We start from the raw sequence: 26,663 nt of genomic DNA, 5'->3' as shown, positions 1-26,663 counted from the left end.
GGGAATTATTTGTTTAGCAGAGTGATGGCCTTCGGGAAAAAACTGTTCTTGTGTCTAGTTGTTCTGGTGTGCAGTGCTCTATAGCGTCGTTTTGAGGGTAGGAGTTGAAACAGTTTATGTCCAGGATGTGAGGGATCTGTAAATATTTTCACGGCCCTCTTCTTGATTCGTGCAGAATACAGGGCCTCAATGGAAGGCAGGTTGGTAGCAATTATTTTTTCTGCAGTTCTAATTATCCTCTGAAGTCTGTGTCTTTCTTGTTGGGTTGCAGAACCGAACCAGACAGTTATAGAGGTGCAAATGACAGACTCAATAATTCCTCTGTAGAACTGAATCAGCAGCTCCTTGGGCAGTTTGAGCTTCCTGAGTTGGCTGCTGCTGGCCACGGAACTGGCGGCTTCGGAGAAGCGGTCCCACAAGCAGAAGCACTGCGCCCAGAAAGAGAAGGGCAAAAGTGGTATTTGCGCTGCTCCAAGTGGCCAGTGGGCTTTAGCTGCAGCAGGTCAGTTGCCCACGCCCATCCTGCTGGGCTTATTTTTGGGGTAAGGGAAATATTAGGCCCACCCCAAAAAATTAGGGTTGGACTTATTATTGGGGTGAGTCGTGTTTTCAGAGAAATACGGTAGTAAAATACATAACACTTGTTAAGTGAACCTCATTAACTTTGCTCCTCAAAGGGTCATAAAATACAATCTATACTGCTACCGTCATAAATACAGGCAGTCCTCGACTTATAACCACGATTGAGCCCAAAATTTCTGTTGCTAAGTGAAACATTTGTTAAGTGAATTTTGCAACCTTTTTTTTTTCGCCACAGTTCTTAAGTGAATCACTGCAGTTTTTAAGTTAGTAACCTGGTTGTTAAGTGAATCGGGCTTAACTATGCTTGTTGGAATGTCGCAAAAGGGGACCGCGTGACCCGGGACACCGCAACAGTCATAAATATGAGTCAGTTGCCAAGCATGTGAATTTTGATCAGGTGACCCTGGGGGTGCTGAATTTGTCGTAAGTATGAAAAGTGGTCATAAGTCCCTTTTGCCATTATAACTTTGAACGGTCAGTAAACAAATGGCCATAAGACAAGGCCTACCGGTATGTAATTTGGCCTTATTTGACATGGAATCATTTTTTGGATTGTTAATTAAGCTTTCTTTTTTCTCTTTTCTCATTTTTTTCAGCTCTCGGAACCAGAGCCTCCCATGGGCCTGATCCGCTCCCATTCCCCCATTGTCTCGGTCAAAGAGATCATTACAGAGATTGAGTCCATCCATCAGGGGGGATCCCAAGGACCCACCAAGGCAGAGACCGGCAACAACCCACTCCCAACGCCCAAGAGAACCCTCCTTCACGAGACCCCAGCCGAGGCGACCTGCATTTTGGACAGCAAGCTCGGGAAGGCTGAGGAGGCAGCAGATGTGGCTGGATCAGTCCCAAAAGAAGCTGTTCGAGAACCGTTGAAACCAGAATCCGAAGGGTCTTTGTTGCCCCCAATGCTCGCTTCTAAGCCAGACATGGAGGGAAGGGGCTCAGCCGAAGACCCCACAGAAGTCCGAGTCCTCCCTGGGCCCAAATGGTGTCCCGGTTCTGTCCGACGGGCCACTCTGGAGTTTGAAGAGCGTCTACGGCAGGAGCAGCAAGATTTGCAGCACGTTTCTCCAGTTGTCCTTTTCCCCGTCCGGAAGAATTCCCGGAATGAGTCCGATCCGGGCGCAAAGAGCAGGAACGACGATACATCTCAGGAGCCGACCCAGCTCTCGAGAAGTAAGGAGGTCTCAAGAACAGGAAGCAGCTCCGAGACGGGGACCATCTCCGAACCACCACCGCCGTCAGAACCTTCTCGTCCACCGGAAGTCCCTGCGGAGGTGCCAGGAGTGGCTCGCGAACACCGGATGGTGCTTTGGATGGAGGGTGACGAGGGACCTCCTCTGCTCAGCCCCCTCCCCAAGAGAATCGAGATCATCGAATACACGCCTGCCTTGCCTGGCACAGAGGGGGTCGAGAAGGTTATCACCGCCCGGACCCCAGAGAAAACCGTGGATGAAAACTGCAACACTGCTTTCTGCTCGGAGACTCCTGGATGCAGCCCAGATTTGTCCAGGACACCAGAACAGGAAGGCGGCCCCTTCAGCGAAGCCATCTTCTCTTGGGGAAGCTCAAAACAGATGGACAAGGAGGAGGGGGAAACTGGGGCACCGTCCATCCTTGCAACCCCCTCATCTTCAGCCAACCAGGCAAGACACTCCCCTCCACCCTCTTCATGTCAAAAGTACCGTCTCGGTCTGGAGGGGGTCACTCAGGACAGCACAAGCACTGAGCCTGAGCCGGCTCCCTCACGGGGCTATGCTGGAAATGGGCACTTCTCCCTGGAGGAGAGGGGAAGGGGTTTCCTGCCCTGGACATGCTGGACCCCCAATCTGGGAAAAAATCCTCCGGGCGTCCCCTCAGCCCGTCCTCTTCGCTGCTCTCTCCCTCGCCGTTCCAGCTGCGACGGCTGCGCCAAAGACAGCAGCCAGGGGACAGGCCTGGTCAAGCAGCTGGCGAAAGAACTGGAATCCCGCCTGCGGCAAGCCGGACTCACCGCACCATCTCAAATGAAACGCTCGGCGTCTTTAGCCAAACTGGACTGTCTGGGCTCGCTGAAGGACGACTTGCCCCGCGGCTGCTGCCTCCCCGCCGGCGCCAGACTCGTCTCACCGGAATCTCTCCGGATCCCCACGCCAGATCCGGCCATCTCCTCTCTGACCCTCCTGTCTCCTGAACCCACCAGGCATTTGGTGGAACCGGTCAAGCTGTGGGAGTGCCTGGCCCTGAGCCGGCCGGTGGAACGGCCCCTGGCTCAGTTCGCCCAAGATTTCACCCGGACCTGTGGCCCCCCGGAAGAAACATGGACTTGGGGCCACGGCCTGGTGCAGCCAGCCACGCACGCTCGAAATCCCCCCGCCAGAACTCGGCTGCCCAGGAAATTAAAAAAATCCAACGAGCGGAAACGAACCACCAACCCCGTCTATAATACGATGTGACCCCTGCCTCAGTGTCCCCTCCCGTCTCTTCCCCCTTTCTCCTCCCTCCCCACTTCAAATTTTTCACAGTCCCTCGCAGATGTAATATATACCGAAACATGCACTTTATTAGTTAGGTTGTTTTTTTTATATATATATATATATATATATATATATATATATCTGTTCTTTTATTTGTACGGTTCCTCCGTTTTTGCATGTACATTTTCAAGGTGGCTGAAATTCGAATTTAAAAAGAAAACAAAACACCAACCTCCATTCGTGCGAGTGACTGCGAGATGACCCCGTGGCGTTTTTTGTGTGTTGTTTTATTTCGGTTTTGTTTTTCATTGGGTGGTTGTTTTTTTTCCCCTATGAAAATATTTTACCTCTATTTTTTTTTCCAGCTTTGTCTTAAAAGAGCACCCTTTCTTTGCAAAACCAGAGGCCGCCAGTTTTATGTTTCCGCCATCCAAGTCATCACCTTTGCAGGGTTGGCCAGCAAAGCCCCGGTCTGCTAATTTGGGCGGGGGGCTCACAAGAGGCCCCCCCAAATCTCACCTCCTGGAGCCCCTGGATCCAAACAGCTGTGAAGTTTGTATTTCTCTCTGCTCCCCACCCCTCAGATGTCCAGTAGAAGCCACAACATTGTCGTCCACACAGAAGGACAATATTGTGCCCGTAGTGCCACTGAACTGCACAACGCTGCCCTCTGTGGGCCCCCAAAAGGACCATCCTGATGTATTTAAGTAGGGGGTGCAACCCCCACTCCCCCCACAGGGCTGTCAGCTGGAGCGGGCAATCCTCCGAGCCTTGCCCCCCCCCCCCCGATTTTCTCCCCTCCTTCCCCAAGCAGCCCCCCAGCCTTGGTGCCCCTTCCTTTGGGAACATCTGCCCACTTCTGCAGCTGGCAGGGCAGGGTCTGTCTGTCCCCTGTGCGCCCACCCACCCACCCACCTACCCAAAGGCCTGTCCAATAGAGCGGTCATTCTGGAGCATTCTCGCACATCCGCGTGCGAGTACACAAGCACAACCTCTCTTAACTCCCCAAGAAATCCCTTCCCTTTTTGAGCGGCAAAAAAAAGAGGGATTTAAAAATTGGGCTGTTCTTTTTTTAAAAAATTTTTATTTTATTTTATTTTCCAGAACGGGTGTTCTTTTAAGACGGGCATCGAAAAGGCATCTGACCTTCCAGTTACTTGAATAAAACAGTGGGCCTTCTCAAAACTCGCCCTCCATCTCCGTTTCCTTTCTCTCCACTGTGCAAAGCTCTTGAAGGGGGGGGGGTTGTGGGTCGTGAGGGGGGGGGGTCTCTCCTTGCCTTCCCGCTCTCCCCCCCCCCCCCGCCCCCAGAATCCCCGTCAAGCCATTTTGATAAGAGCCCAGATATGAATGAATTAGGGTAAAGGGTTCACCCCCAGCTTCTCCTGGTCCTCTTCTCCCAGCTTCGTGTCACCAAAACGGGGGGCAGGAGAGGAAATATTGTGTGTGCGTTTGCGTGTTTGTGTTTCTGTACATAATAGGACTTGTTATAAATGATGTGTGTGTGTGGGGGGGAGATTTTTATCCTCCCCCCCCCCCCCCCGTTTGCTCTACGTCGAAAGATTTAACATCTCTTCCGTAAACTGGAAAACCCGTTTCCCCCCCCCTCCCCATCTCCCCCACCCCGTTTAACCGAATTGTCTCCCGTTATTTGCACAACCCTTCAGGATCAGGCTGTTCTGTTTTAACTTCTCTCGGATGGTTACCGACTGCTTTGTTTTTTTAAAAAAAAGACATTTGAAAAGTAGAGGTTTCTCGTTTTTTGGTTGTTGTTTTTTTGGTGTTTTTTTTGCCAACTGGTGCCAAAACGCATGTGAGGTGTGTCTTTTTTTTAAAGTCCTTTTTTTTTTTTTTTGCCTTTTCATCGACCCGTTGGGTTACCTGTCTCGTGTCGGTTCCCTCCGAAGAACGTCGCCTTCCCTGGTGTTCTTCGTGGAGGTGGGTGTGATGTGGTCCCTTCCTTTTCCTTTTCCATTTTTGTGTTTTCCTTCTGGAAATCAGGGTGTTTGAAATCAGGGGTCTCCGACCTTGGCAACTTTATGACTCGTGGACTTCAACTCCCAGAATTCCTCAGCCAGCTTCGTTGAAGCCCACGAGTCATAAAGTTACCAAGGTTGGAGACCCCCGTTCTAAAGTGTGTGTCAGTAACACTTCCAATGGCGTGGAGTGTATTAATGCACTGAACGGGTTCCTCCTCCTTAACAGCAGCCCAAAAAAAAATCGGGATTTTTAGAAACCTGGCGGGCGAGGAGAGTCAGTCGGTCGGTCTCTGTCGTTTCATTTTTTTAGAAAAAAAATAATTGTTTATTTCTTTAGAAGGCCAAGAAACTACATCCAAAAGATCTGTATTTTCTGCGTCATGCATATTTTTTTTTTATTATTCCCTTTCTGGGCTCTGTAAATCTTTAGACCAGTTCAGGACCAAAAACTTGAGGCCCAGAAAGAGATTTGAAGAGCATTCTGTGGGGATTGCACCCCAAAACTGTCTGGGAAAAGGGGCACCCAGCTCTTCTTCTCTTGGGGCTTATGATAGGTTTAAGCAGGGCACTTGAAATGCTCCATCGACTTCCCAGATCAGGAGGGTGCCCCTCGGTGGAAGGTTTAGGGGGTCTGTACCCCCTTTTCGTAAAAGTCTCTTCACTCCTGAGTCTTAACTTGAATGATGAGCAGATCATTGTAGCTCAGTTTGGACAGATTTTGGGGGTAGTGTAGAGAGAATGTCAAGAGTTAGTTTTGGCAGAAGTACCCCTTTTCCCCCAAAAAAACCCAGCTAGATGCCTACACCCCTTAATTGTGAGGTGGGAGCTTCTCTGTGCTGGAATGGGACAATTCGCTGTGGTCTTCTTGCCCACACAGCCAACCTGGCATGACCGTCTCGCCACGGCCAACTTGCCGCGAGAAACAATTCCGCGCGGGATAACTCAATGCGATGCAGGATACCCGCCACCGTTTCTTCAACATGACATCAACAAAAATGAATGTCGAAGAAACGGCGGAGGATAACATCGCGTTGAGTTATCCCGCCTGGAATTGTCTCACGGCAAGTTGGCTGCGGCGAATTGTCCTGGACCCTTCTTTGACTACCTCCAGCCCATCTGACCACTGGAGTGGAGGCAGGGGTGGTATTCACTTATTTTCCCTACCAGTTTGCAAATGTGCGCGCGCCTCAAATGTCCGTATCTGTGCTTCCGCACATGCACCTGGCCTCAAAAAAAATGACTAAATAAGATGGCACAGAGTCGGGACCACTCGCAGGGCCACCTGCAATTTCCGCTACCAGTTCGGCTGAATCGGTCCGAACCGGCTGAAATGAAAATCCTCAGCATAATCCATCATCCTCGTTGCTCCTGGGTGGGTCAAAAATCCAGCGTTGCCTGGAGAAATTCCCCCCCCCCCTTTGGAGCAGAGGCAAATTCAGGAATTCTTCTCCGACCCAGAAATCCCTCTCCGATCGGTGGTTGCGCTGGAGACGTTTATTTCCGGGCTGCTTAAGAATTAATCCTTGATTTTTCTGCATCCTTCAGAAAGGAAGGCATTAATTGGATCTCGGGGTCTCCCCACCGGATTCAACCAGCTCCCAGTTTTTTCTCGCACTGATGCCAAAAGACGGAGATGTCTGAGTCTCTCCCTATCCTACAGTTTTGTTTTTATTTTATATTTCTCGGCGGCCCCTTTCTTCCCTGCAGGGGGTGAATTTAAGATCGCACCATCCAGTGTATTATACCCAAGAATGAGAATTGGTGGGTCTGTCTTTTGGGGGGAGGGGACATGGAGCCCCGAATTATTCACCTCCGTTTCTTAAGCCGTCGTCAGGGTCTCTTCTGGAAGCAAAACGTGTGCCTTGCAGCTCCTTGGAGGGGGGTTATTTCTCTTTTGGGGGAGGGGAGCACCCTCCATTCCTCTGCTCTCTTTCAGTTGCACCCCCCGACTCCGCTGGTCCCAGGCATCAAAAGTCTGCAATCTTGGGGAGACAGCTTCTCCCCCCCCTCCAATTCCCTTCCTTTTTTCTCACGATCTAAAACCAAGAGGTCTGGAAAAACTTTGTGCATTTGTTTAAGCGCTTTGTTGCCGTCTGCTTGCAACTTTCATTATGTTGATGACAACTCATGCTGATTGGAAGCATTGCTGAGTTTTGTTTTGTTTTTTTCTTTAAGGGATGGGGGTGCTATTTTCTTCTTCTTCTGGTCTTCTGTCCTGGCTCCTCTCTTTGCATTCAGAAGGTATGCAGATTGGGGGGGGGTGCATCCCCTCCTTCCAGTGGTCCCCATTTTCTTGCCCCCCCAACCCTCAATTTTTACGTTGTACTGTCTTGTAGAGTTTTGCTGGGGGTGGGGAGGCCAGAATGGATGCTTACGGGACACACAAACACACACACACTCGGCAGGTGTGTGAGCTCCATCTGTACTGAAAGTGTGAACGGTGATAACGTAATGAGTACAGCAGTTTTGGTCCCTTTAAGGGGCGTGGTGGACTTCAACTTCCAGAATCCCCTTGGCTCTGGGGGATTCTGGGAGCTCTTAAAAGGACCAAAATTGAGAAATGCTGCGACTCAACTTCTCCTGCTACATTTCTAGCTGTGTTACCACAGCCCCTTTGTGAGTCCCCCCCCCACAACAGCTGAGCATCCTCAGCCTTTCAAAACCACCCAAGAGTGGGTAGGTGGGGGGCTTTACCGTTCCCCCCAAAACGGGTGTCCGAAATCATAACCCTGAGTCCCATCTTCCTCTCGATTCTCAACGGCCACTCCGACACCTATCCAGACCAAAAAATGACCCCCTTCAACAGGCAGGAAAGGAAGCATACCACCCCACCCTGCCATGTTTCCTCCCCCTCCCCGATGTTTTGGGGGATGTGCGGGGAGGGGTCTTTCTCATCAGGGCTGTTTGTGTGGCACATCTCATCCAGGGAGAATTCATTTTTGCAAAGGCTCCCTGACACAGGCGTTGCTCCGAGTGGCAGTTGGCAGGGAGTGATCCATCCATCTTTTGGAATCGGGGGTGGGTGGGTAAGCTGTGGTCTTCTCCAAGTGGGGGTTTGCGGGAGGCATCCTGGCCATCTGAAAATTGGGGGTCTCTTTATCTACCACATGCCCCTGCTCACGTGGGGTGGGGTGGGGTCTCCCCAGCAACTTCAGGACTGGGAAACGGGTGCGGGGGGGAGAAACCATGCTCATCCCCCACTTTTTCCTTTCCATCCTGTCTTCTCCCCCCCACCATCCATGGGGCTCCCTGACTCTCCCAGGGACTTCTGAGATAGGCTGCCCGGACACAAGGATACTCGGCTGTTTTTAAATGTGAACTCCCACCCTTGACGGGGGCTGACCCGATGTTCTTGTTACTGAATAAATTTTTATTTTGAGAACTGCAAGCCTCTTGTCGTCAGTGGGGCAGGGCAGGGGGGGAGAAAAGGGGCCTTGGAGGTCTTCAAAACCCTCCCGGCTTTGAGTACAGCTAGTCCTCGGCTTACAACCGTTCGCTTAGTGACCATTTGAAGTCGCAAGGGCACTATAAAAAGTGACTTCGGACCATTTCTCACACTTGTAGCATCTCCACGGCCATGAGATCAAAATTCAGAGACCTGGCAATAGGCTCTCATTTATGACGGTCACAGCGTCCCAAGGTTACGTGATCCACTTTTGCGACCTTCTGACCAGCAAAGTCAATGGGGAAGCTGGATTCACTTAAAAACCGTGTTACTCACTTAACAACTGCAGTGACTCCCTTAACGGGTGGCAAGAAAGATCGTTAAAGGGGACAAAATTCATTTAATTCTCTTAGCCATGGAAATTTTGGACTCTTGCAGTTGTAAGTTGAGGACTCTGCCTGTGTATTTTATTTCTCGTGCGTAACTAATGTAAGATTTTAAGGCCACCTTTGGCCGCCACCAATGGGAGTCCCATTGCTAGTTGGACTTGAGGAACCAAATCTTATCTCTAGGGGTCTCCTGCCCCCATCCTAAGCCGTAATCTGGGTCCAGCTGTGTCTTTGTGGGTTGCAGTTTTGTGTCACCCAGAAGCCGTTAACACTGGTATTGTATTTACCTGGAAATATCAGGCAGACAAGAAAAGGTGTCACTAAGATCATTTGCCTTCCAATGGGAGGATTTCAACTCCCAGAATGCTCCGCTGGCTCAGGAATTCTGGAGGGTGAAGTCCATCGAGGGTCATAAATACAGACAGTCCTCGACTTACGACCACAGTTGGGACTGTTAACTTTCATCGCTAAGCAACGCAGTTGTTAAGAAGTAAGCCATGCTTGATTTTACGAACTTTTTTGGACACAGCCGTTAAGCAAATCGCTGTGGTTGTTAAGTGAATCACACAAGTGAATCCAACTTCCCCCATTGACTCTGCATGTGGAAAGCCCCTGAGAAGGGGGTAAATAGTGGTCATAGGACCCGGGGATGCTGCAATCATCATAAATACATGACAGTGCCAAGCACCCAAATTTTGATCATGTGACGATGCGGATGCTGTGACCGTCGTAATTTTTTTCAGTGCTGCCATGACTTCAGATAGTTTCAGTAACAACTTTAGTCCCTAAATAAAGGGTCCTCAGTCGAGGACTATCTGTATTTTTCATGCTAAATTATTCTGGTTTTAGTATTTAATTTTATCGATGAAATGGCACACCACCCTGCGACAGATGGGCAGGTAGAAAGTATGAAATATACATAAGTAAATAAATGTAGGCTACTTTGCAGAGGGAAGAAAGACGGAAGATTATTTGCTTCTGATTAGCTTGCACAACCCCTCATAAAACATTGTTGGGAAAACCCAAAAGTGTTGTGGTGTTTTTTTTGGGGGGGGGGGGTTTGCAAGAGGCAACGGGACTTTTTAGTTTTTCTTTGAAGACATTTCGCTTTTCATCCAAGAAGCTTCTTCAGCTCTGACTGGATGGTGGGGAATGGAAGGATTGCAGACAACTGGTCATTTGCATTCTTTTAGAGCAGGGCTGTCAAACTCAAGGCCTGGGGCCCAGATCTAGCCCATGAGGTGCTTAGATCCGGTCCGCAGGGGCCGCCCTGGAAACTGAAGGACTGGTCCGCGGTGCCTCTGCCAGTGAACACGCGGGTCCTCCTGAGCTCCGTTTTTCTTTGGCAGTGAGTTGCAGGAGCTCAGGAGCCCATTTTCTCTGTCAGAGCGCTCGGGTCCCCACAGGCACCCCCGACACGAGTGACATTGAGCTGGTCACACCCACTCCCCCTCCAGGTCAAACACAACTGTCGTGTCCCACCTCCACTCCGACAAACGAGTCAAGGCAGTCCGTAACAAACTTGGCAACGAAGCCTCTGCAGCTTGCCAAGTTCCTTCGAGGTTATCAGGGCAGGCAGGAGTCCAAGTTGTGAGGTCAGCAAACTAGATGAGACTTTGCTTGATTCAAGGTTGGAATGCCAAAAGCAGGTTCTTTATATAGGCTGTGGGGTGTGGCTCCATGACTCAGCATTTATCCAGGCCTGCCCCACCCCCCTTCTGCTGGCGTCGCCTCTCAGATCTCCAGAAGCAAGGATCCACTCTGAATTGTCTTCAGCTGGATCTGCTGTCAGCGTCTGGGAAAGGGAGGGGTCAGAGGGAGTAGGGCCGGGTAATTCCACCACCTGGCTGGCTTCCTGCTCTGAAGGCTGAGCCAAAGGAACACACGCTGTATGAGTGAGGTTTATTGGGCTTCTCCTTTCATGACAGGCCTTTCATGACAGGCCGTTCATCTTCGTTATCAGACTCGGAGTCTGATAAAAGGCCCGGATGGAGACAGGAGGGGCCCGGCTGAGGAGAGGAGGGAGGACGAGTCACAACAACAACCCTGAAGCGGCTCTTAATGAAATTGTGTTTGACACCCCTGTTTTAGAGAGTCGTTGAGGCCACTTGGAGATTTATCTGTTGTTGAGGCCACTTGGAGTAGTGCAAATGGGTGTAGAGCCTTCTTGGCTGCAGGATGACGACATGGGGAAAAAAACAAGGCGGCTCCACACACCCATTTGTACCACTCAGGTGACTCTGAAGACACAGATAAACCTCCAAGTGGCCTCAATGACCCTGTTCTGTCCCCCCCACCTCAGTCCGGGAGGCACAAGCGATGACTTAATTAGCCGGCAGTTCAGTCCACAGCAGCTATCAGCTCTGGCAGCAAACTAGCAAGCATCTGCCAAGTTTCTCTGTTATCTTTTCTTGATGCCGGCGAGTCAACCGGGAAACCAGGAACAAACAGTACTTCAGCTCAAGTTCTCTCTAAGCAGTTGATTTGTTCGCCACGGAGTGGTAGAGCAGCCCCTGTTGCTTTTATACCCTGTGGGGTGTGGCTCCGTGACTCAGCACTTCCTAGGCCTGCCCCACCCCTGCTTCTGTTGTTCCCGCCTCTCCTGTCTACGAAACCTAGGGTCCAGCCAGGCCTGATTGTCCTCAGCTGGGTCTGGGAGCATTGCCTGGGGAGGGGGGGGAGATATACAGGAGACAGAGGCCTCGTTATTTCTTCCACCTGGCCTGGCTCTGGCTCCTGGAGCTGAGCCAGAGAGGCCAGCCCTGCAGAAGGGAGCCCTGATGGCTCTTCCCCCTCACTCTCTGAGTCATTCTCTGGCAGGGGGCCAGGCCCGGGAGGGGGGGCTGGAGCCACAACAGACCCTCTAAAAGGATGCAAATGACCAGCTGTCTGCAAGGAGTACCAATCCTTCCCTTCCCCACCATCCAGTCAGAGCTGAAGAAGCTTCTTGGATGAGAAGTGAAACATCTTCAAAAGAAAAAAACCATAAAGTCCAGTTGCAAAAACCACCTTTGGGACAACCATGACTTGGATGATGGAGAACCCCCGTAGACATTGTCGGGAAAAGTTGTTCACTGCCCCCTTGATATTTTTTGCACCTTTTGCTGTGTCCACCTGGATTTACTGGAAACTAGAGAGAGTTTAATGTATAAAAATACACATTGCAAGCAAGCAGTTAGTCCTCTTTGCCTCAAACTCTGGGTGCCTCAGTCACGTAATGTGGCAAGCAAGCCGTGATTTATTGAATCATGGCTTGTTGAATAAACAGAATTGCCTTAATGCTGTTCTATGCATTAGCCTGGTCTACAGATCGACAAGCCACAATGGCCGGGCTCCCTGGCTGCAAAGCCAGAAGCAAGCCGACCCCAGTCAGCTTCAGGGTTGATACCCACCTGGGCTCAGCTGGTTGTGTGTAGTTGACCCTCCGTGATCCAAATCGAGCCAAGAGTGGCTGGTGGTGGATTGCAAATCTTTGCAAATCAGAAACCCTCATTTGTGAAAGAATAAATACAGGTAGTCCTCGACGTACAACAGTTCATTTACTGACCATTCGAAATTATAAGAACCTTGAAAAAAGTGACATGACCGTTTTTTCACGCTTACGACCGTTGCAGCATCGTTGTGGTCACACGATCAAAATTCAGAGGCTTGGCAACGGACTCATATTTATGACGGTCGTAGCGTCCCAGGATCAAGTGATCCCCTTTTGCGACCTTCTGACAAGCAAAGTCCCTGGGAAAGCCAGATTCACTTAACGACCGTGTTGCTAGCCGAAGAACTGCAGACCGAAGGTCGTAAAATGAGGCAAAATTCATTTAAGAACTGTCTCGCTTAGCAATAAGAGTTTCGGGGCTCAGTGATGGTCGTAAGTCAAGGACTACCTGCATAGAGGAGTTCTCGAGCACAGGGTTGGACTACAAGACCTCCGAGGCCCCTTCCTTTCTGTCGTTCTGTTATTATTCTGCTATTTCTCATGCAAACCCACCAAGGGAAGCCAGATTCGTTTAACGACCGTGTCGCTAACTTAACTGCTGCAGTGATTCGCTTAACAAATGTGGCAAGGAAGGTTGTAAAACGGAGCAAATTCAGCCAGTTCGCACCACTTCGGGGGAACCGGTTGTTAACTTTCTGAGCAGTTTGGCAAACTGGTTGTTGGAAGAAATCATTAGGGCAGAGAACCGGTTGTTAACTTTCTGAGCAGTTTGGCAAACTGGTTGTTGGAAGAAATCATTAGGCAGAGAACCGGTTGTTAACTTTCTGAGCAGTTTGGCAAACTGGTTGTTGGAAGAAATCATTAGGCAGAGAACCGGTTGTTAACTTTCTGAGCAGTTTGGCAAACTGGTTGTTGGAAGAAATCATTAGGCAGAGAACCGGTTGTTAACTTTCTGAGCAGTTTGGCAAACTGGTTGTTGGAAGAAATCATTAGGCAGAGAACCGGTTGTTAACTTTCTGAGCAGTTTGGCAAACTGGTTGTTGGAAGAAATCATTAGGCAGAGAACCGGTTGTTAACTTTCTGAGCAGTTTGGCAAACTGGTTGTTGGAAGAAATCATTAGGCAGAGAACCGGTTGTTAACTTTCTGAGCAGTTTGGCAAACTGGTTGTTGGAAGAAATCATTAGGCAGAGAACCGGTTGTTAACTTTCTGAGCAGTTTGGCAAACTGGTTGTTGGAAGAAATCATTAGGCAGAGAACCGGTTGTTAACTTTCTGAGCAGTTTGGCAAACTGGTTGTTGGAAGAAATCATTAGGCAGAGAACCGGTTGTTAACTTTCTCAGCAGTTTGGCAAACTGGTTGTTGGAAGAAATCATTAGGGCAGAGAACCGGTTGTTCAATTACTTATTATTGGGTATTTTATATGGTCAATTGGACGGTTTTAATTTGGCCTTTTATTGAATAAGCTTTTTAATGGTTATTTTAATATGTATATTAATTGTTTTAAATGAAGGCTGTACACCGCCCTGAGTCCTTCGGGAGAAGGACGATATAAAAATTTAATAAATAATAATAATAATAATTCAACAAGTAAATAACTTCCTAAGGCCTCATCTTTCGGCGATTCCCAGGACTGTGAAAATCCATATCAAAAAACATTTAACTTCAGCGAAATGAGGCTGTAAACTCCTGGGGGGAAAAGGACAATTTGTGCCTCATTGCTCCCTGCAGTATTTCATCCCGGTTACTCCAGACGGATCGATGAGGCCGAGCTATTTATATCGGATTTATGTCCTTCATAATGGCAAGGAAGACAGCACAGGTAGTCCTCGCGTTACGACTACAACGGGGGCCAGAATCTCCATTGCGAACGAGGGCAGTGCCTGATTTTTACGGCTGTTTTCCTTGCCACGGTTGTTAAATGAATCATGCGGTCGTTAAGCGAATCTGGCTTCCCCCCCCCATGGACCTTGCTTGTCGGAAGCTGGCTAAGGAGGTCAGAGATGGAGACCGTCGTGAACCCAGGATGCTGCAAACTGCCGGTATGCCAAGGGCCCGAATTCCGATCCCGCGACCGTCAGGATGCTTAAAAACGCTTGCAAGGACAAGAGGTCCTTGAGTTACGACCGTATTGAAGCCTGCCCGTCACGGTCGCGACTTGTGGCCATTGTAAAGTGGGCTGGTTACATGTCCGGCCTGATTTTATAATGGTCGTAAAATGACCACCGCTGTGGTTCTTAAGGAAACACCACAGTCATTAAGTGAAGAGTGCAATCGTTAATCAAACCAGTGGTTTGTATGGGCAGAATTTCAGGAAATTGGAAGTAAATGTCCCTCCCTTCTTCCATTCTCCCTCCCTTCCTCCCTCCCTCCCTTCCTCCCTCCCTTCCACCCTTCCTTTCTTCCTTCCTCCCTCCCTCCCTTCCATTCTCTCTTCCTTCCTTCCTCCTCCTTCCTCCTCCTTCCACCCTTCCTTTCTTCCTTCCTTCCTGCCTCCCTCCCTCCCTTCCATTCTCTCATCCTTCCTTTCTTCCTCCCTCCCTTTCTTCTTTCCTTTCTTCCTTCCTCCCTCCCTTCCATTCTCTTCCTTCCTTCCTTCCTTCCTCCCTCCCTCCCTTTCTTCTTTCCTTCCTTCCTTCCTTTCTCCCTCCCTTTCATTCTCTCTTCCTCCTTCCTTCCTTCTTCCTCCTCCTTCTTTCTTCTTCCTTCCTTCTTTCCTTTCTTCCTTCCTCCCTCCCTTCCATTCTCTTCCTTCCTTCCTTCCTTTCTCCCTCCCTTTCTTCTTTCCTTCCTTCCTTCCTTTCTCCCTCCCTTTCATTCTCTCTTCCTCCCTTCCTCTCTCCTTTCCTTTCTCCCTTCCTCCCTCTCTCCCTCCTTCCCTCCCTTTCTTCTTTCCTTCCTTCCTTCCTTTCTCCCTCCCTTCCATTCTCTCTTCCTCCCTTCCTCCCTCCCTTCTTTCCTTCCTTCCTTCCTCCCTCCCTTCCATTCTTTCTTCCTTCCTTCCTTCTTTCTTCCTTCCTCCCTCTTTCCCTTCCTAACTCCTTCCCTCCTGTGCTCCTTCTTTCCTTCCTTCCTTCTTTCCTTCCTTCCTCCTTCTCCCTCCCTCCCTCTTTCCCTCCCTCCCTCCCTCCCTTCCCTTCCTTCCTGCCTTCCTTTCTCTTCCTTTTGTTCTTTATAGAAGCACAGAATCCTAGGACTGTAAGAGACCTTGGAGATCTTCCAATCCATCCCCTTGCCCAAACGGGAGACCCCCATACCATTCCAGACAAATGGCTGTCCAGTCTCTTCTTGAAGACCTCGACTGTTGGAGCAGCCACAACTTCTGGGGGCAAGTCGTTCCACTGGTTAATTGTTCTCACTGTCAGGAAGTTTCTCCTAACTTCTAAGTTGGATCTCCCTTTGTCCAGCTTCCACCATTGCTCCTCCTTCCTTCCTTCTTCTTTCTTCTTCTTCTTCTTTCTTCCTTCTTCTTCCTTCTTCTTTCTTCTTCTTCCTTCTTCTTTCTTTCTCCTTTTGTTCTTTATACAATCATAGCATCCTAGAGCTGGAGGGGACCTTGAAGGTCTTCTAGTCCAGCCTCTATCCCATTTCATACAAACAGCTGGCCAATCTCTTCTTCAAACCCTCCAGTGATGAAGCACCCACAACTTCTGGTGGCAAGCTGTTCCACTGGTCAATTGTCCTCCCTGTCAGGAAATTTCTCCTTAGTTCCAAGTTGCTTCTCTCCTTGATGATCGTCCCTTCGTTTTCCCATTCTTTTCTTCTTCACCTCCCCTCGCTCTACTAAAGCGGCCCCCCTTTTCCTCAACCTGCCGCCCTCCCTTTGGGGCTTCTAATTTTATTTTCTTTCATTTTTTTCAGCAAACGGACCTTATCGGCCATCCGCTGAGTGGCAGCCCAATGCAAGGCTCACGCTGTCCAGCAGAGGTCATCCCCCACCAAGGCCACAGATCTCCCGTGGGATGAAGAGGGTTAAGACACAACGAGAAACCCCTCCAGCATCCTCAAAAATGCCAAAACAGCTAGTGGAGGGGTCTCCAATCTTGGACACTTTAAGCTGGGCGGACTTCAACTCCCAGAATTCTGGTCGGAGACCCTGACTGGGGAATTCTGGGAGTTGAAGTCCGCCGGGCTTAACGTTGCCAAGGTTGGAGACCCCAGCTGGGGAATTCTGGGAGTTGAAGTCCTCTGGGCTTAAAGTGCCCAAGGTTGGAGACCCCGCCTGGGGAATTCTGGGAGTTGAAGTCCGCCGGGCTTAAAGTGGCCAAGGTTGGAGACCCCGGCTGGGGAATTCTGGGAGTTGAAGTCCTCTAGGCTTAAAGTGGCCACAGTTGGAGACCCCGGCTGGGGAATTCTGGGAGTTGAAGTCCACCAGGCTTAAAGTGGCCAAGGTTGGAGTCCCTGGCTGGGGAATTCTGGGAGTTGAAGTCCTCCGGGCTTAAAGTGGCCACAGTTGGAGACCCCGGCTGGGGAATTCTGGGAGTTGAAGTCCACCAGGCTTAAAGTGGCCAGGGTTGGAGTCCTTGGCTAGGGAATTCTGGGAGTAGAAGTCCGATTTAAATAAATTCCATTTACCGTATATACTCGAGTATAAGCCGAGTTTTTCAGCATGTTTTTTGTGCTGAAAAACGTCCCCTCGGCTTATACTCGAGTATATACGGCTTATACTCGAGTTTTGTTTTTTTTTCTTTTTTTCACATTATACCGGATGGTGCAAACTTGGCGGGCTTTTGCATTAGCGCGGGGAAGCCCTGCCGGTGCAGTGAGAGGGCGGGGCAGGGGAGCCGCCAGCCTTCTCGGCTGAGGGAGGGAGGCTTTCCCTGACCGGTAGCTGCCTCATTTCCCTCCCTCGGCTTATACTCGAGTCCCCAGTTTACCCCAGTTTTTTGGGGTAAAATTGGGGACCTCGGCTTATACTCGGATCGGCTTATATTCGAGTATATACGGTATTTACTCTATTGAAAGTGATTTATGTCGCTTGTTGTTAAAGTATTACAGTATTTATTGGCTTCACTTTGTTGTTGTTTTAACTGCTGCTGGTTATTGACCGAATAAATCCTATCGATCGATTGAAAGCATTTCTGTTTTCTTTATAGTGGTTCTCAACCTGTGGGTTGGGACCCCACTGGGGGTCGAATGACGATTTGCCAGGGGTCGCCTAAGACCATCGGAAATATGGGAAGTATACTTGCGAGTCGAAGAATCGCGCTCCAATGGTTGACTCCACAAGCCAGCTGCAGGCTCTTCAAATCGCTAGCCGAATTCGGCTTCAGGCGCGATGAATTAAACAAGAGAGAAATCTTTGCTCTGATGTCTCCCTCTCAAGCCAGCTGCAATCACTCCCAATCGCTAGCCTGATCTGGCTTCAGGCGCCATAAACTTAATAGGGGAGGAGTCTCCGCTTTAATGCCTCCGTCCTCAAGGCAATTGCAGGCAGTTCAGATCGCTAGCCAAGACGGCTTCAGGCGCGATAAATTCAAGACGAAAATAATTTTACGGTTGGGGTCGCCACATCGTGGGGAATTGTATTAAAGGGGTCGCAGCACTATAAAGGTTGAGAACCACTGATTTATATCCTGCTTTTGTAGGTAGTCCTCAACTTACAACAGTTCATTTAGTGACCGTTTCAGGTTGCAACGGTACTGGAAAAAAGTGACAGGATCGTTTTTCACACTTACGACCGTTGCAGCTTCCCTACGGTCACGTGTCTGGAATTCATATGCTTGGCGATTGACTCATAGTTATGGCGGTTGCAGTGTCCCAGGGTCACGCAAAAGGATCCCCTTTTACGACCGTCTATAAAGCAATGGGGAAGCCAGATTCACTTAACAACCGTGTTGCTAACTTAACAACTGCAGTGATTCACTTAACAACTGTGGCAAGAAAGGTCATAAAATGGGGCAAAATTCACTTAGCAACTGGACTCCATTTTGGCCAGAAGGCGAGGACTACCTGTATTATTTTCACAAATAACTCAAGACAGCAAACTTTTCCTGCACACCTCCTATTTTGCCCACAACAACAATCCTGTGCTGCTGCCCCAATCAAATAATGTGACTTTGGGGAGCATAGAAAAAAGGGGTTTTAAATTTTTAAGGGGAGGTCAGGAGACCCAGGCCCCCTCGGGAACCGAAAGAGGAGACCCTCCCCTGCCTCTGATGTGGCTCTTAGCTCCCCATTTCTAGAACTGAGGATACAGTTTCCTTTCCAGAGAAATCTTTCAGGTTTGGGGGTTCTGCATGCTGTGGCCCAGTTTACTGTCAGTGGGTTGCGGGTCTGGGGTTGAGGGTTCGGGTTCTGGGGATTCACCCCTCTTCTTGTTCCCCCTGCAAAAGGGGGATTGTGGCAGATAAGGAGATTAGATGGGGAGGTTCTACTAGTGACCAAGTGGCTGGCAAGGGCATGCTAAGAAGGGGGTGCCCCAATTCTTTTTCCTCTCAGTAAAGGGGGCAGTCCACAGGGCATCATTGGGGTCTGGTGTTGGGGGACTTGGATTAGGGGTCCGAGAGGGCATCTGGAAACCTTTCCCTTCCCAGACCCTCCCCCAGCCCGGGAAAACCGAGGGGTCTGGAATTGGGGATTGGGGTCCCAGAAGAGAAGCAACTCTCTGGATTCCCTCGTGGCCCAAGAACTGGGTTTTGGGGGGCTGGGGGGAGGCCAGTATCCTAGGCAGGGTACATCCGTCCGTCCCCCCAAACTCCAGGATGGCCTCACCCGCTGCCTCCAGCATGTGCTGAAGCTGCTCAGTAGAACCTCCCTGTTGGGGGGCAGTCTATCTTAGAGTCCTAGAATCTTAGGGCTAAAAGGGACCTTGGAGGTCTTCTAGTCCACCCTGTGACAAAGGCAAGGGAGGGGAACAAGGGACCCCGCCACGATGCCCCCATGGACTGCCTCCTCCGCAGGGGGAAGAAGAGGGACGTAACCCCCTTTAGCTGGGGCTCTCTGGGGCTGGTGTGGGAGGGGGGAACAGCGGTATCCTATGCAGGGAGAGGTGTGATGCCCTTAGTTGCCACCTGCCTCAGTAGAACTGCCCCATCCGGAGACAGTCTATCTTAGAATCCTAGGACCGGAAGGGACCTTTAAGGTCTTCTAGTCCACCCCCGCTGCCCAAGACATGGGGACCGACCCGCAGGGTGAGCTGAGCCACGATGTCCCCCGAGTGCCCTCTTTACACCCCCTTCTTAACTGTAGTCCCCCCACCCTCCCCGGCCTGCCCTTGCCAGCCATCTGGTCATCAGTAGAACCTCCCCATGTGGAGGCAGTCTATCGTTCTGGAATCCTAGGATTGCAGGAGCCCTTCGAGGTCTTCTCAGTCCAGGGGTCTCCAACCTTGGCAACTTTAAGACTTGTGGACTTCAACTCCCAGAGTCCTCAGCCAGCAAAGCTGGCTGAGGAACTCTGGGAGTTAAAGTCCACAAGTCTTAAAGTTGCCAAGGTTGGAGACCCCTGCAATCTAGTCCACACACACACACACACCCGCTGCCCAAGGCAAAAGAGAGAACACGGGGACCCACAGCACTGAGGGCTGAACCCCCATGTCGTGTCCCCAAACTGCCCCCTTTACAAAGAGGTGGTGGGGAGCGCCCCTTCTTAGCTGTGCCCCTCCCCCCCAGCATGCCCACCTGGCCACCAGTCGAACCTCCCCGGCCGGAGGCAGCCTATCTGCCACGATGCCCCAAGGGAGTCCCCTTTTGCAAGGGGGGGGGTGGAAACCAGAAGAGGGGCTTGACCCGATCCCCCCTCCCCACCCCAAGCAGCCGCCCAGCCCCTTCCTCTCCGCAGTTGGGACCCCCCCACCCCGTGCCAGGCGCTCGGAGGGGCAGCCGCCTGTCCAAGCCGGGCCGGCTGGTCCATCATCATCCTCCCCACCCCACCTCTATCCCCGCGGCCCCCCCTCCAGCCCCCCTCCCAGCCCCCTGGCCGCCGCCGCAGGAGGAGGCTATATTAGGAAAGTCAGCTCTGCACCAGCGCCGCGCCTTCTATAGCCGGCCGCCGCAGAGCCGGGGCGGAGTTGCCGCGCCCGCTGCGCCTTCGCGGGTTTCCCCGGAGAGGTCGCCCCCCGGGCGGGCAGGGCAGGGGAAGCACCCCGCTAAAGGCGGCAAGGGTGGTGGTCGTCACTCACCCACCCACCCACCCACCCAGCTGGAAGGGGGGGAATCCCCGCGTTCGCTGCGCCTTCTTTCCACGAGCAGGTGAGCGAGCGCTGGCTGGGGAAAGAAGCTAAGGGACGCGACCCCCGACCCAATTTGCGCTTTCCTTGGGACCCCCCAACCCCAACCCCGGTGCAAAGGTCCGGCGCCGGGTCTTGCAGCTTTTTCTGGGTTTTTAGAGAGAGGGGAGGGGGAGAAACTCCGCTGGAGTTTTGGGGGGGTTTGCTTTGACCCGTGGGAATTTGTGGAGGGGGGAGGGAGGTCTCGGAAGCCCCCAATTTGCGCTTTCCTTAGGACCCCAACCCCGGTGCAAAGGTCCGGCGCCGGGTCTTGCAGCTTTTTCTGGGGTTTTAGAGAGAGGGGAAGGGGAGAAACTCCGCTGGAGTTTTGGGGGGGGTTGCTTTGACCCGTGGGAATTTGTGGGGGAGGAGGTCTGGAAGCCCCAATTTGCGCTTTCCTTGGGACCCCAACCCCGGTGCAAAGGTCCGGCGCCGGGTCTTGCAGCTTTTCTGGGGTTTTAGAGAGAGGAGGGAGAAACTCCGCTGGAGTTTTGGGGGTTTGCTTTGACCGTGGGAATTTGTGGAGGGGAGGGAGGTCTCAGAAGCCCCAATTTGCGCTTTCCTTAGGACCCCAACCCCGGTGCAAGGTCCGGCGCCGGGTCTTGCAGCTTTTCTGGGGTTTTAGAGAGGGAGGGGAGAAACTCCGCTGGAGTTTTGGGGGTTGCTTTGACCTGTGGAATTTGTGGGGGAGGAGGTCTGGAAGCCCCAATTTGCGCTTTCCTTGGGACCCCAACCCCGGTGCAAGGTCCGGCGCCGGGTCTTGCAGCTTTTCTGGGGTTTTAGAGAGGAGGGAGAAACTCCGCTGGAGTTTTGGGGGGGGTTTGCTTTGACCCGTGGGAATTTGTGGGGGGGGGAGGTAGGTCTCGGAAGCCCCCTCCCCGTCGGAGGGGAGACCCCCAATTCTTCCGGCTTTGGGGCTTTGACCGGATAGAAGGTAGGTGGGGAGGGAGGGAGGGAGGGAGAAACTCTGCCGGACTTTTTTTCTTTTTTGGCCCGTGGGAATTTGGGGGGGAGGTCTCTCGGGACCCCCTAAGGAAGACCTCCCGCCCTGCGTGCAAAGTCGGAGGGCGGACCCCCAATTCTTTTCCCTTGGGAGCTTTGGCTGGAGAGAAGGTGTGTATGGGGGGAGGGAAGGGGGGAAAACTCTGCCGGACTTTTCGACCCGTGGGAATTGAGGGGAGCCCTTGGGATCCCTGCCGCCGCCCGCTCCCCCCCAATGGAAAATCGGTCAAACCCCAAATTCTTCCAGCCGCTCAGGCTTTAGAAGTGGGGGTGGGGGGAGTCGGGGGTGGTGAAAAACTCTCCTGGACGTCTGTCTGACCCGTGGGAATTGGGGGGAGCCCTTGGGAACCCCCCCTGCTGCGCCCCCCAATGCAGAGTCGGAGGGAGGCGAACCCCAAATTCTTCCAGCCTCTCAGCGTTTAGAACCGGGAAAGGGAGGGGGAGAAAACTGCCCGGGACTTTTAATCCGGGGAAATTAGGGGGATCCCTTGGGGGACCCTTCTCCACCCCCACACCCCCTGTAGATTCGGAGAGGGACCCCCAAATTCTTTGGAGCCTTTGCTGGATAAAGGTTGGGGGAGGAGGGAGAAAGTGTCCCGGATTTCTGACCGTGGGAATTGGAGTAATCTGGGAAACCCCCTCCCCTCCACCAACCTGGGAAGGATTAAAGGTGTGAACCAAAACCAAAGGTAGCCCCCCCTTCCCTTCTCTGCCCCCCCACCACACCTGAAGGCTCCTCTTTAAACAAACTAGCATTAACTTTTAACAATCCTGGTTTGGTTTCCAATGGGCTCCTTTTAAAAGGAAGGTGAGGATGGGGGGAGGATCCATCAACTGGCATTACAGGAGTTTGGGGGCTGAGTGGAATCCCCATGTCCCAGCGCAGTCTATCAGGGAACGCCCCAAACGGGTAGGCATCGTCCCGTTTAAAGCAGTAACCCTCAAACCCATCCTTTCCCTGCCAGTTCTATTGAACTGCCCCCCCCCCAGCCCCCCAACTCCAAATGGCTTCAGGTCTTGCTTTGAGCTGCTTAGATTTTTGCAGTAGGTATGATTCGCACTCAGGGCTGGTCTCACTAAGTTTCTCCGGCAAAGCTACTGAGCAATTTTGGGTAAGAAAAGTTAAGATACTTTGGGGTCAGAATAACAAAGTTGAAGGGGACCTTGGAGGTCTTCTAGTCTAACCCCCTGTTCAAACCCATATTTGGGGAAGCAAAGGCTGTGCCTTATGGGTAAGAGCTTAGAGGTAGTGCCTTAGTGTTTCTGTCCTCCTTAAAAAGTGGCGTGGCATCGCAGGGCGCTATAAATCCCAGACCATAGTCCTAGGAAGGTCAGACTAGATGACCTCCAAGGTCACTTCTGACTCCCATTTTCTCAGATTACAGGTAGTCCTCAATTTACGGCCACAATTGAGCCCAGAATTTATGTTGCTAAGTGAGAAATTTGTTAAGCAAATTTGTTTGCCCCATTTTACGACTCTTCTTGCCACCCTTGTTGAGCAAATCACTGCCGTTCTTAAATGGGCGTTAAGTGAATCTGAATTTGACTTTGCTTGTCAAAAGGTCGCAAAAAGGGGGATCCCATGGCTTTGGGATCGTCATAAACGTGAGTCATTTGTCAGGCATCCGAATGCAAATCACGGGACCAGGGAGAAACGGTCGTAAGTGAGAAAAACGGTCATAAGTCTTTTTTTTTTCAGTGCTGTTGGAACTTCGAACGGTCACTAAATGAACCGTTGTAAGTCGAGGACGCCCTGTATTGTCTAGGCCTGAGTGCCACCCACTGAAAAACGGTGCAGGTAGTCCTCGACCTGCGACCACAACTGAGCCCCGTATTTAGGTGGTTAAGCAAGGCACTTAAGTGAGTTTTGCTCCATTTTATGACCTGGTTGAGTGGCTCATTTTGTAGTTAAGCATATCTGGGTCCCCCATTGACGTTGCTTGTCAGAAGGTCCCATAATGCAGGGCTGGCTGGGGAATTCTGGGAGTTGAAGTCCACAAGTCTTAAAGTTGCCAAGGTTGGAGACCCCTGCCATAATAAGAATATGTGGCCCTCCCGGGACATTACAACCGTCATAAATGTGAGTCGGCTGACAAAGGATACAAATATAAATCACGCGACAATGGGGATGCTGCAATGGTCATAATTTATTTATTTATTTATTTAATTTATATACCGTCCTTCTCCCGAAGGACTCAGGGCGGTTTACAGCCAAATAAAACAGATTACACAAAAAATTAAAAGCATTTTAAAAAATCTAATTCATAAAGTGTGAAAATCCAATTCATAAAGTGTGAAAAATGGTCATAAGTCACTTTTTTCAGTACTCTTGTAACATCAGTCACTAAACGAATCAGGTTGTAAGTTAAGGACTGCCTGTATTTGTGGGGTGGCTGGTACAAGGGCTCTAGGCTGGTCTTTGGAGTCCATTTTCCTGGCCCAGGGAGAAAATTTATACAGCAAAATCATCTTTAAAAATAGCTTTTAATATCTGAGCCGGAATTTTGAGTGGGGGTGGGTGGGTGGGTGAGTTGTGATGGTTGTACCTTAGCAGGGACAAATAATTAGGAATAAGACAACAAAATTGTACCATTAGAAATGAGAACAAACAGTTGTGCCCCGTAACGCACCAAACACAGCAAAATTAATCCTGCGGAACTCACCGCCACATGATGGAGCAGCGAGCGGCATACTTTGCAAGGATATTGGAGATTCCAGAGAGGGGATTATCACAGCTCCCACCCAGGGCCTGGCTGGGGAGGCGGGCAGGGGGATCAAGCGAGTGGATGCGTTGAGCCCCTGGCCTTTGATGCCCTTGCCAATCGGGCATCCGCTAAGCCCTTTTGATCGATGGGTTTGTAAAGTTTGCACAGACCTCTTCCGAGCCAGGATTTCTCTCTTTGGCCATGATTGGGGCAGGATGCTAGATAAACCTTGTTGTTGTTGTTTTTAACTCCTCCTGCTGGGTTCTTGTGGTCTTCAGACCCGGTTGGCAGTTGGACCCTTCAACAAATCATTGCCACTTTGCATCACCGTTGATGAATTGAGTGAGGGGCTGTGCAATCTTTTAATACCTGTGGGTTTCAAATTTCAAATTCGGAATAGAGCTGAAAGGGACCTTGGAGGTCTTCTAGTCCAACCCCCTTCTCAAGCAGGGGACTCTATACCATTTTAGACAAATGGCTGTCCAGCCTCTTCTTAACCTCCAGTGATGGACCATTCACAACTTCTGGTGGCAAGCTGTTCCGCTGATTAATGGTTCTCACTGTTAGGAATTTTCTCCAGTGATGGACCATTCACAACTTCTGGTGGCAAGCTGTTCCGCTGATTAATGGTTCTCACTGTTAGGAAATTTCTCCTTAATCCCAAATTACTTCTCTCCTTGATTAGTTTCTATTCATTGCCCTTCCTTCCTTCCTTCCTTCCTTCCTTCCATCCATCCATCCATAGCATAATAGAATAACAGACTTGGAAGGGACCTTGGAGGTCTTCTAGTCCAACCCACTGCTCAAGCAGCAGACCTTATACCATTTTAGACAAATGGCTATCCAGTCTCTTCTTAAAAACCTCCGGAAAGGAAACAACCAACAACTTCTGGTGGCCAGCTGTTCCACTGGTTAATAATTATTCTGTTAGGAAGTTTCTCCTTAATTCCAGGTTGCTTCTCTCCTTAGTTAGTTTCCATCCGGTTGTTTCTTGTCCTGCCTTTGGGTGCTTTGGAAAATAAGTTGACTCCCAGAATTCCCCAGCCAGCCATGAATTCCGGGAGTTGAATTCCACAGGTCTTAACGCAAGCGATTTTACTCCATCTTTCCTAGAAAAGCTTGATCCATCGCTCAGGGCAGGAATGTGGAGCTGGAGAAACACCTCAGCTTCCAGGAATGGGAGCCTATCATGTTCCAGGGTCTTCAGTTGTATGTTCTTCCTAATCCAATATTTATCAACTTTAGCCACTTGACGATGGGTGGGCTTCAACTCCCAGAATTCCCCAGCCAGCTTCGGAATTCTGGGAGTTGAAGTCCACAGGTCTTTAAAGTTTCAAGGTTGTCACCCTTGAATTAGAAGGTTGTAAGTGTTGTATCTTGATGAAGGTATCTTCTCTGTTATGTACACTGAGAGCATATGCACCAAAGACAAATTCCTTGTGTTTCCAATCATACTTGGCCAATAAAGAATTCTATTCTATTCTATTCTATTCTATTCTATTCTATTCTATTCTATTCTATTCTATTCTATTCTATTCTAATCTATTATATTCCTCTCTTTTGTAGCCTATGACTTAATGATATTAAGTATTGAATTTGTACCCTATGCCCATATTAAGTGTTGTAAGTGTTGTACCTTGATGAAAGTATCTTTTATGTACACTGAGAGCATATGCACCAAGACAAATTCCTTGTGTTTCCAATCATACTTGGCCAATAAAAAATTCTATTCTATTCTATTCTATTCTATTCTATTCTATTCTATTCTATTCTATTCCATTCCATTCCATTCCATTCTAAAATTCTATTCTATTCTATTCTAATCTATTCTAATCTATTCTATTCCTCTCTTTTGTAGCCTATGACTTAATGATATTAAGTATTGAATTTGTACCCTATGCCCATCATTAAGTGTTGTAAGTGTTGTACCTTGATGAAAGTATCTTTTATGTACACTGAGAGCAGATGCACCAAAGACAAATTCCTTGTGTTTCCAATCATACTTGGCCAATAAAGAATTCTATTCTATTCTATTAGTGGCAGGTTTCCCAATTCAAAGAAAACACGAATAATCCTTCTAATCTGGAATTTACCTGCTGGTGGTCAAAAGAAAAAATAAAATAAGGGAAAGCTTTAGAGGAAAACGGGGATGGCAGAGGAGGTAAACTGCAGCCTTGAAGACTGGAAACCGGGGAGGAAAGAAAAGGCGAAAGGAGAGCAGATTTAATCCACCTGTCATCCTTTGATCATCTTCTTTTAACGACCCCGTAATCCCTTGCATCGGGGTGGAGTCTGGGCAACTGAACGGAGCTGAGTGTTTACTGGCCGGATGCCTTTCCTGTTGCAAATGCGGAGTTTTGTTCGGCAGATACATTCTCATTGTGCCCAGAGAGAGAGAGAAATATCGGCCTCTACCTAGGATCGAACTCACAGCCTCCGGATTGTGAGGCGAGAGCTTTACTTCTAGGCCACCGTCCCACCCAACTGACGTCCTTTGATGCATGCCAAAAATTGGACTTGTA

General features: G+C 50.1%; 2 protein-coding genes across 5 annotated transcripts in view; both read left to right on the top strand.

The window, feature by feature from the left end:
* SSH2 (slingshot protein phosphatase 2) overlaps positions 1-8,402 on the top strand; it is a 182,665-nt gene extending 174,263 nt beyond the window's left edge. For all 4 annotated transcript variants that reach the window (XM_058163969.1, XM_058163968.1, XM_058163971.1 and 1 more), the window contains one exon: positions 1,179-8,402. In XM_058163969.1, coding sequence (XP_058019952.1) covers positions 1,179-3,020 — 1,842 coding nt within the window. In that variant the 3' untranslated portion in view covers positions 3,021-8,402. The remainder of the gene's footprint in view (positions 1-1,178) is intronic.
* Positions 8,403-20,205: 11,803 nt separating this feature from the next.
* Positions 20,206-26,663, top strand: part of CORO6 (coronin 6) — a 54,739-nt gene continuing 48,281 nt past the window's right edge. The window contains exon 1 of the mRNA XM_058163966.1: positions 20,206-20,417. The gene's annotated coding sequence lies outside the window, so the exon portion shown is untranslated. The remainder of the gene's footprint in view (positions 20,418-26,663) is intronic.

Source organism: Ahaetulla prasina, chromosome 1 (assembly GCF_028640845.1).
Source record: "Ahaetulla prasina isolate Xishuangbanna chromosome 1, ASM2864084v1, whole genome shotgun sequence".
In the NCBI taxonomy this organism is placed as follows: Eukaryota; Metazoa; Chordata; class Lepidosauria; order Squamata; family Colubridae; genus Ahaetulla; species Ahaetulla prasina.
The sequence above is the reverse complement of the archived record's forward strand: the minus strand, read 5'-3'. Positions and strand labels throughout refer to the sequence as shown.